Source organism: Dendrobates tinctorius, unplaced genomic scaffold (genome assembly GCF_039654945.1).
Source record: "Dendrobates tinctorius isolate UK_male_01 unplaced genomic scaffold, ASM3965494v1 ptg000039l, whole genome shotgun sequence".
NCBI classification, from domain to species: Eukaryota; Metazoa; Chordata; class Amphibia; order Anura; family Dendrobatidae; genus Dendrobates; species Dendrobates tinctorius.
In genome coordinates this window covers 18,407,199-18,417,908 of record NW_027361707.1, presented here as the reverse complement: position 1 = coordinate 18,417,908, position 10,710 = coordinate 18,407,199, and the positions used below count along the sequence as shown (strand labels likewise).

The window sequence follows — 10,710 nt, the reverse complement described above, 5'->3', positions numbered from 1 at the left end:
CCCGCGCAGGCGTTCCCAGTAATCCTTTGCGAAAATGCCCGCGATGACGTCAGTTCTCACGGGATCGCGACGTCTCGCGGTAATTCGCGATGACGTCACGCGAATGACCGCGAGACTTCGCGATCCCGCGAGAACGGACGCCATCGCGGGCATTTTCACAAAGGATTACTGGGACCGGGAGCGTGGAGAGAAGCGGGAAGACTGCGCGGGACGTCGGAGGGTGAGAATAACAATATTTTTTATTTTTAAATTCTATTTTTTACAGGGATATGGTACCCAAAGCCCGGAGGACAGTCTCCTCTCCTCCGGACCGTGGGTACCATCCGCAAATGTTCTGCTTACTTTCCGCATGGTGGGCACAGCCACATGCGGAAAGTAAGCGGAACAATGCATTCCTATGGGTGCGGGATCACCGCGATTCCGCAAATTAATGAGCATGCTGCGGTTTTTACCGCGAAGCGATTCCGCCGAGGTAAAAACCGCAGCATTAGTACAGCAAGTAACACAATTATGCTCATACCTGCTAAAAGTGATGTTATTCAAAACATCAAAATTAATGGGTAACTCCCCATAGACATGGAAGCCTTCATAGAATATCGGAGTCAAACAAACCCAACAAAAACTACTTTTCAAAGTCACATCAGTAAAAAATGCATTTTTATTACACATTTCTTACAAAAAATATATAAATTAAACAAAATGAGTCAATATCAAGGTGGAGACATATTAGAGAGACAAATCAGGTATAAGGTGAAAACACCAATCAATATTGAACCCCTAACAGAAGGGGAAAAGATTGTCACACCCTAATTAGGACACAGGAGAGGGTGAAATGGGAGTAGATTTTTATATAAACGTTTATGTATAACACACCTTCACTTGTCTGGGAACAACACATGCCATGGTCACTAATAAATTCAGAAGTGAGGGCAAAATCATAGCCCAGAGTTGTTCACTCACACAGGAAGGTGAAAAAAGTAATAATCTTGTACCTATGCTCCCATTGTGACAAGCCACTCACATGCTATCCATAGTCAGGGAACCGCTAAAGTGCTATTGATAGTGCAGTAATGTACATCACCTTACCCATATAGGGTCCTGAGGAGCCTCTCTACTGCCCGACGCGTTTCGCCCTACTGGGCTTCCTCGGGGGGCTGTGTGGATGCATTATTGGACCACCTGTATGCTTTTATAGGGGAGTAGAGAGTTTGCAACTGGCGCGCGCCATCTTTGAAAAGTCGCGCATGCGCAGAAGCTCTCCTGAGTAGCGTCACGTCACTACCGGTCTTCCCGGAAGCTGGCGTGCGTCATCGCAGTGGCTGTTGCCATGGCTGCGTGTACACACAACGGGACAGTATGGAAGACCGCAGCGGCGCGACAGGACACTCATGCGCATGCGTGGGACACCAAACCGGACTCCTCTGTACATTAATGAAACAGATATGAAAATCTATTAACCATTCAAAAAAGTTTCTCAAACCACATAATATACCAATGTAGACATGGGGAGCCACAATATAGATGCATTCCAACATGAATGATTCATAACTATCTATTTTAACGCATAATGAAAATTTTATATTCGCAGTTATTATTAATCATCCGTTTAAAGTACAATAAAGTAGATATGCCAAAAAGACAATTAATGTACAAGAATAAATCACAAAGCTCTCTTTAATATAACATAGATAATTATTACAATAAGGATCAGTTAGCTCCAGAGTTATGCGTACGTCTTCCATCAATTTCTTGCAACTCTTCACTCCCCGATGTAAATAGTCGTAAAACAATATTAAAGCATGTAGAAGAATAGAGACCTCGCAAAAAGACAAATAAGACAAAAAATATTAAAATATTAACATACAAAAAAATACAGGTAAAATATTTTAAAAACGAGAAAAAAAGGATCATTTAGAGGAATGGCGTAAATGACAGCTGCTCATTAAGCCCTGCTGGGAACATTGTACCTAGGGTCACAATCCACCGGCACTCAAGCTGTGCCAATGCCTTTTTGTAGTCGCCCCCTCTGGCTCCACAATGAATGCGGTCTATGCCGCGAACCGAGAAGCCAGTCGGGTTTGAATTATGGCACAGCCTGAAGTGCCTAGGGATTGTTTTTAAACCAGAAACGTCTTGTATTTCCTTTGCCGCCACTATGTCCCTCCCATGTTCGCGTGTGCGAACACGGAGTTCGCGAGATGTTAAGCCCACATAGATTAGCTTGCACGGGCATAGTGCATAATACACCACATATCTTGTACTGCACGATATATATGATAAGATTTCATATTCGTTCAAACCATCTGCTGAAGAAAATGCGGTTGCTTGGCAAATGTTTGCACAGGCTCGACATGAGCCACAAGGAAAACAACGCCATTTTTTCTTTGGTTGCTGTGACCCAAACAGGCCCCATGAGGGGGCTGCCACATAGTGACTTCGTACCAACAGGTCTTTAAGGTTTTTACCCCTTCTAGCTGTCATTAGTGGATTAGATGGTGAAACCTTATTCAAGCACGGATCGGTCTGGAGTACAGACCAGTGCCTCTGCAAGATCTGGCGCATATTATCCCACTGGTTATTAAAAGTGGAAATATATCTTAGGACAAAGTCCTTTTTACCATATATATTAGTACGACCAGACCCCACAAGCAATTGGTCGCGGGGCGTAGCCCGAGCTCGACGATAACCTTTTTTAATACACCGATTACTATATCCACGCTCGCTGAATCTTGAGCTCAGGTCACGAGCCTGGTCCCTGAAAGCCCCATCGGTAGAACATACCCTTTTCATTCTTAAAAATTGCCCAATGGGCACTGCTTGAATGGTGGATGATGTATGGGCAGATGTAGCGTGTAACAATGAATTGACCGATGTCTCCTTACGGAAGACATCGGTCTGTATTCTGCCCTCATCGTCCACCATTATTTTAATGTCCAAAAAATCTATTACTTTAGGGTTGATCTTATATGTTAATTTAATATTTAAATTGTTTTTATTCAGCTCACCGATGAAGTTCAAGAAACCAGACTCGCTCCCTTGCCAAATAATAAAGACGTCATCAATAAATCGAAACCAGCACTGCGCATGGGCCGCGGCCTGCACCCCGCCCCCAAAAATACCCCTTTCCCAGTGACCCAAGAAGAGGTTAGCATAGGACGGGGCACAGGCCGCGCCCATCGCAGTGCCGCGCTGCTGCAAAAAAAACCGGTCTTTAAAGATAAAAAAGTTGTGAGTCAAAATAAATTCAAGGAGCTCCAGAATCAGCGAGCATAGTGTGGATTCATAATTACTTGTACTCAGAAAAAAACTGGTTGCCTCCAGACCGTCTACATGCATGATGCTCGTGTAGAGCGATTCCACATCCACTGTCGCTAAGTGCATATCAGGTTCAAGTGACAAACCGTCAATCTTCCTCAGGACGTCCGTAGTGTCCCTGACATAGGAGGGCAGCGTTTCCACCAACGGTTGAAGATAGTAATCAATAAACTTACATACAGTGTCACACAGCCCTCCAATGCCAGAGACAATCGGACGCCCCGGAGGGATAGTTGGATTTTTGTGCACTTTCGGCAACAAGTAGAATGTTGGAATTATCGGGTTTTCCACCATAAGTCCCTCACAAATTTTTCAAGGAATAATACCCTGTGTAACTGCCTCATCCAGAATCTGGAACAATTGTAGAGAGAATTTTTGAATCGGATTGTCAGGAAGTTGGATATATGCCTCCTTGTCCCTCAACTGACGGAATGCCTCCCTCTCATACATAGTAGATGGCCAAAGTACCACATTTCCCCCCTTATCGGCCTGTTTAATTACCACGTCTTTTAAACCCCTTAATTCTCTTATAGCTTCATGTTGTACTTTAGTCAAATTAACATGATTCATTTTGCTCGGAAGCTTTTTAAAATCTTCCAAGACCAATTTATTAAAGATATCCACCTGCGAACAGGTGGAAAAAGGGGGAAACGTGGTTGACCTAGGAGTAAGAAAGGTTGGAAAGGTACCTGTACTTGAGGGAGGCATGCCGGTTTCCAATTCTTCGCGTATATTAATAGCTTCTTGTTCCTGAGTAAGCAGGTTTGCATCAGTATCTTCCGGTTTAAAGTGCAATTTGCACAAAACCACCTTCCTCAGGAAAAGCTGAAGGTCCTTCATTGCTACAAAGTAATTGAATTTGTTAGAGGGAACAAAAGTAAGACCCTTACTTAAAACATCCAACTGAGGCTGCGTAAGTTTATGATCTGATAAATTAATTACCTCCAGATGACCTTTAGATTTCTTTTCCTTAGATTGTGGAGGAGTCATTTTCCTCTTTGTCTGTGTTTTGCCTCTCTTCTGGCCAAATTTATTTGTTCCCAATCTTTCCCCTACAAAGGGTAGTAGGGAGGAGTTGGATGCTACCTCCTCATCCACAGAGGATGCTGAAGAAAATGAATTATGGTGGGTTTTACGGGTAGACCTGAATTCCCCTTGAATCCTTCTCCACCTATATGCTCTATTGTTAGCAAAATCATTAACATCTCTCTGATATTTTTTTGTCTTTGAGGACACTATATCCTGCTCCCACTTAGTGAAATCTTCCTCTAACTCTGTATTAAATTTGGCCAGAGACTGGGCATGCATTTTTTCACGCAGCTCCAGCTGGATGTGATTAATTTCATCCTCCAATTCACTTAAGGTTTTCTCATTGGATTTAATTAATAGTTCCATATACCCCTTTGAGCATACTGAAGAGACTTCTTCCCACTTCTGTCGAAAGATCTCATCACTAATGGAGAAAGATGGAAACACCTGTACACGTAGTCCACGTGGAATAAGGCCTTTATCCACATAGCGTTCTAAAAACGACTTATTCCACCAAATCCTCGTCTTTTTATTACATAAATTCTTTAACCGTGCTGTTAGATCCTCAGTTTCTCGTGAAGAAACAGCCACACCTTGATCTCCACCAAATACCTCATTCAATTTGTTAATCCACGCTTTCTCACGTGCTTTTTGATCCATATACTCAGGTTGATGCGCTGTGGAAAGCCACAGAAAAAATATTAGTAACACAATTATGCTCATACCTGCTAAAAGTGATGTTATTCAAAACATCAAAATTAATGGCTAACTCCCCATAGACATGGAAGCCTTCATAGAATATCGGAGTCAAACAAACCCAACAAAAACTACTTTTCAAAGTCACATCAGTAAAAAATTCATTTTTATTACACATTTCTTACAAAAAATATATAAATTAAAGTTGCAAACTCTCTACTCCCCTATAAAAGCATACAGGTGGTCCAATAATGCATCCACACAGCCCCCCGAGGAAGCCCAGTAGGGCGAAACGCGTCGGGCAGTAGAGAGGCTCCTCAGGACCCTATATGGGTAAGGTGATGTACATTACTGCACTATCAATAGCACTTTAGCGGTTCCCTGACTATGGATAGCATGTGAGTGGCTTGTCACAATGGGAGCATAGGTACAAGATTATTACTTTTTTCACCTTCCTGTGTGAGTGAACAACTCTGGGCTATGATTTTGCCCTCACTTCTGAATTTATTAGTGACCATGGCATGTGTTGTTCCCAGACAAGTGAAGGTGTGTTATACATAAACGTTTATATAAAAATCTACTCCCATTTCACCCTCTCCTGTGTCCTAATTAGGGTGTGACAATCTTTTCCCCTTCTGTTAGGGGTTCAATATTGATTGGTGTTTTCACCTTATACCTGATTTGTCTCTCTAATATGTCTCCACCTTGATATTGACTCATTTTGTTTAATTTATATATTTTTTGTAAGAAATGTGTAATAAAAATGAATTTTTTACTGATGTGACTTTGAAAAGTAGTTTTTGTTGGGTTTGTTTGACTCCGATATTCTATGAAGGCTTCCATTAGTACAGCATTGCGGAATCCCATAGGAATGCATGGGATGCTTATTTTTCGCGTTTTCGCGACAAAATCGCGCGGTTAAAACCGCCGCGGAAACGCGAAAAAAACACCACGTGTGAACTCAGGCTTAGTGTTCTGCTCGTCAATTATTTTGTTGCCTGACTTCGCACCTTGCCATTGATCATTTGTTTGCCTAGCTTTTTGTCTATCCGTACTGTATTGGACTGCCAACTTTGGACTGACCTGTTTACGTTTTTGTCTTGCCCCTCAGCCTTTGCCGGGCATTATTGGTAGCAATTTGGGGCATGACATTTTAATTGCTTTTTATATCTTTTTTTTTTAAGGAGGTGTGGAGATTGAAAAACTAATTCTGGCATTTTCTGTTTATGGTGTTTACCATACTGGTCAATTAAATTTATATTTTGACAAGCCTGACTTATGGATGTGTAGGAGAAAACACCGTGTGCACAACTGTGGTGGTGCCGAGGTAGGTTCCCAAACTAAATACAGTATAATTAAAACCTGGGACTCAACTTAATGGTTAGTGGAGCAGTTTATTTGTAGTATCAAAAAAACGTTTCGGTCAGTGTTGACCTTGATCAGTTACTACAAGGTGAAAAAGTAAAACAAATGAACAAACAAAATGTAACCATAAATAAAGTATATACATAAATACTGGAATTAATAAATTCTTGTCATTGTGATCTATATATAACATACAACTCAGTTTGGGACCAAAAATATTCAGTGGTCAAACTAGACCGCCCCCGACACGTTAACCCCTTGCACACCGCGATCAAACACGATCGCGGTGTACCGGGGGTTAAAGGGAAGCACCGGCAGGGAGGGGGCTCCCTCCGTGCTTCCCTGAGCCCCCCACTGCAGCGCAATGTGCAGCGCTGCTGCAGGTCCCCGGATCCAAGATGGCGACAGGGACCTTCGGGCCTGCATGGAGCTGGCTTCCTCAGTGCCTGCAAAGCGCAGGCAAGATGAAGTCTGCTTCAATGCCTGTGACAGATCGCTGAACTGTCACAGTGATCTCTGATGTGACAGATCAGCGATCTGTCACAGCACAGTGATGTCCCCCCTGGGACAACCTGTGTAAAAATAATTTAAAAAAAAAAAAAAAATCGCTAAAAAGAAAAAAAAAAAAAATAAAAATATTCCCTAATAAATTCATTTTTTGGAAATAAAAAAACAAAACAATAAAAGTACACATATTTGGTATCATCGCGTCCGTAACGACCCGCCCTATAAAACTGTCCCATTAATTAATCCCTTTAGCGAACCCCTTAAAAAATAAAAATAAAAAACGAAGCAAAAAAATAATGCTTTATTATCATACCGCCGAACAAAAAGTGCAATAACACGCGATCAAAAAGAAGCATGTAAATATCCATGGTACCGCTGAAAACGTCATCTTGTCCCGCAAAAAACGAGCCACCATACAGCATCATCAGAGAAAAAATAAAGTTATAGCTCGCAGAATAAAGCAAAAGAAATTCATGAAACGCTGGTTTTTGTTCATTCTGCGTCCCAAAAATCGGAATAAAAAGCGATCAAAAAATGTCACGTGCCCGAATATGATACCAATAAAAACGTCAACTTGTCCCACAAAAAATAAGACCTCACATGACTCAGTGGGTCAAAATATGGAAAAATTATAGCTCTCAATATGTGATGCAAAAACTATTTTTACAATAAAAAGCGTCTTTTAGGCTATGTGCCCACGTAGGGTTTTAAAACGCACACTAAAAACCGGACTCCTTCCCAGAAATCGCGCGGTTTTTTCCGCGCGATTTCACCGCGATTCTGTTCACGATTCTGCCGCGATTTTCTCAAGCACTTTCCAAGCGATTTGAAGCATCGCTTGGAAAGTGATTGACAGGTTGGTCACACTCGTCAAACATAGTGTTTGACAAGTGTGAGCAGCTTTTTACTATTGAGGCCGCCTATGCGGCATCAATAGTAAAAGATAAAATGTTAAAAATGATAAAAAAAAAATAAAAAATCGGGGTATATTTACCTTCCGACGTCCCGCGCTGCATTCCCGGCCTCAGCATTCCCAGTAATGCCTTGCGAGACCTGTGATGATGTTGGTCTCGCGTTACTATAGCGATCTCGCGAGACCGCTAGAGTCAAGCGAGACTACGTCATCACAGGACCTTGCCGCAAGGCATTACTGGGAACGCTTAGGCCGGGAATGCAGCGCGGGACGTCGGAAGGTAAATATACCCCGATTTTTTATTTTTTACAGGGGTATGGTACCCAGGGCCTGGAGGACAGTCTCCTCTCCTCCACACTGTGGGTACCAACCGCACATGAGACACTTAACTTCGCGCATGGTGGGCATAGCCACATGCGGGAAGTAAGCGATTCTCATGCATTCCTATGGGTGCGGAATCGCGGCAATTCTTTGCGATTCCGCACAAAAGAATGATCATGCTGCGATTTTTTCCGCGATGCGTTTCCGCCGCGGAAAAAAGCGCAGCATTAGCACACCATGTGCGGAATGCCATAGGAATGCATGGGGGGCGTTTTGTACACGATTTTTAAATGTTTTTGCGCCGAAAATCGTGGCAAAAACGCTTAAAAAACGCATCGTGGGCACATAGCCTTAGCGTATGACAGCTGCCAAACATAAAACCCGCCATAAATGGTAAATCAAACCCCCCGTTATCACCCCCTTAGATAGGGAAAAATAATAAAATTAAAAAAAAAGTATTTATTTCCATTTTCCCATTAGGGTTAGGGCAGAGATTAGGGTTAGGGGTGTGTTGGGGTTAGGGTTGGAGTTAGAATTGGGGGGTTTCCACTGTTTGGGCACATCAGGTGCTCTCCAAACGCAACATGGCGTCTGATCTCAATTCCAGCCAATTCTGCGCTGAAAAAGTCAAAATGGTGCTCCTTCCCTTCCAAGCTCTGCCATGCGCCCAAACAGTGTTTTACCCCCACTTATGGGGTATCAGCCTACTCAGGACAAATTGCAAAACAATTTTTGGCATCCTATTTCTCCTGTTGCCCTTAGGAAAATAAAAAATTGGGGCAAAAATATCATTTTTGTGAAAATAAAATATGATTTTTTTTATTTTCACGCCCGGGTGTTATAAACTTCTGTGAAGTACTTGGGGGTTCAAAGTGCTCATTACACATCTAGATAAGTTTCTTAGGAGGTCTAGTTTCCAAAATGGTGTCATTTGTGGGGGTTTCCACTGTTTAGGTACATCAGGGGCTCTCCAAAGGCAACATGACACCCGCAGACCATTCCATCAAAGTCTGCATTACAAAACGTCACTACTTCCCTTCCGAGCCCCGACGTGTGCCCATACAGTAGTTTTCTCCGACATATGAGGCATCTGTGTACTCAGGACAAATTGGACAACAACTTTTGGGGTCCACTTTCTCCTGGTATCCTTGGGAAAATAAAAAAATTGGGGACTAAATGATCATGCTTGTGGAAAAAATACGATTTTTTTATTTTCACGCCCGGGCATTAAAAACTTATGTGAAGCCCTTGAGGGTTCAAAGTGCTCACCACACATCTAGATAAGTTCCTTAGTGGGTCTAGTTTCCAAAATGGGGTCATTTGTGGGGGGATTCCACTGTTTAGGAACATCAGGGGCTTTCCAAACGCGACATGGTGTCCGATCTCAATTCCAGCCAAAAATGTCAAATGGCGCGGCTTCCCTTCCGAGCTCAGCCATGTGCCCAAATAGTCGTTTACACCCACATATGGGGTATCAGCGTACTCGGGACAAATTGCACAATAACTTACCCTTGGAAAAGTAAGAATTGATGGTGAAAAGATCATTTATGTGGAAAAAATATGATTTTTTAATTGTACAGCTGTACGTTATAAACTTCTGTGAAGCCCTTGTGGGTTCAAAGTTCTCACCACACATCTTGATAAGTTCCTTGGGGGGTCTAGTTTCCAAAATGGATCACTTGTGGGGGTTTCCACTGTTTAGGCACATCAGGGGCTCTCCAAACGTGACATGGTGTCCGATCTGAATTCCAGCAAATTTTGCATTGAAAAAGTCAAACAGCGCTCCTTCCCTTCTGAGCTCTGTCATGCACCGAAACAGTAGTTCCCCCCCCCACATATCAGGTATCAGCATACTCAGGACAAATTGCACAATAACTTTTCCAGTCTAATTTCTCCTTTTACCCTTGGTAAAATAAAAACAATTGAACCTGAATTATTTTTTTTGTGAAAAAAGTTAAATGTTCATTTCTTTTTAAATATTCAAAACATTCCTGTGAAGCACCTGAAGGGTTAATAAACTTCTTGAATGTGGTTTTGAGCACCTTAAGGGGTGCAGTTTTTAGAATGGTGTCACTTTTGGGTATTTTCTATCATATAGACCCCTCAAAGTAGCTTCAAATGTGATGTGGTCCGTAAAAATAAAATGGTGCTGCAAAAATGAGAAATCGCTGGTCAACTTTTAACCCTTATAACTTCCTAACAAAAAAAAATTTTGGTTTCAAAATTGTGCTGATGTAAAGTAAACATGTGGGAAATGTTACTTATTAAGTTTTTTGTGTGCCATATCTCTGTGATTTAAGGGCATAAAAATTCAAAGTTGGAAAATTGCGAAATTTTCGCCAAATTTTTTTTCACAAATAAACGCAAGTTATAGGAATGCAATTTTACCACTACCATGAAGTACAATATGTCACGAGAAAACAATGTCAGAATCACCGGGATCTATGGAAGTGTTCCAGAGTTATTACCTCATAAAGGGACAGTGGTCAGAATTGTAAAAATTGGCCCGGGAGTTAGCGTGCAAACCACCCTTGGTAGTAAAGGGGTTAAAAGTACACCAGTAT

The 10,710-nt window shown here is 42.0% G+C and overlaps 1 protein-coding gene across 1 annotated transcript; it reads right to left on the bottom strand.

The window, feature by feature from the left end:
- Positions 1-640: 640 nt before the first annotated feature.
- LOC141088447 (uncharacterized) lies at positions 641-5,017 on the bottom strand. The gene is made up of 2 exons (XM_073574519.1): positions 4,005-5,017; positions 641-1,817 (listed from the first exon to the last, which is right to left on the bottom strand). The coding sequence occupies exons 1-2, from the start codon at positions 5,002-5,004 to the stop codon at positions 1,708-1,710; spliced, it is 1,110 nt and encodes a 369-aa protein (XP_073430620.1). The 5' UTR covers positions 5,005-5,017; the 3' UTR covers positions 641-1,707.
- Between the last annotated feature and the right edge of the window lie 5,693 nt (positions 5,018-10,710).

Excerpts from the sequence above, each read along its gene's own strand:
- LOC141088447 (XM_073574519.1), bottom strand. The coding sequence starts at position 5,004 with ATGGATCAAAAAGCACGTGAGAAAGCGTGGATTAACAAATTGAATGAG. Across the intron at positions 1,818-4,004 it reads CATGCCTCCCTCAAGTACAG|GTCTCTATTCTTCTACATGC; the intron begins GTACCTTTCCAA and ends TCTTTTTGCGAG.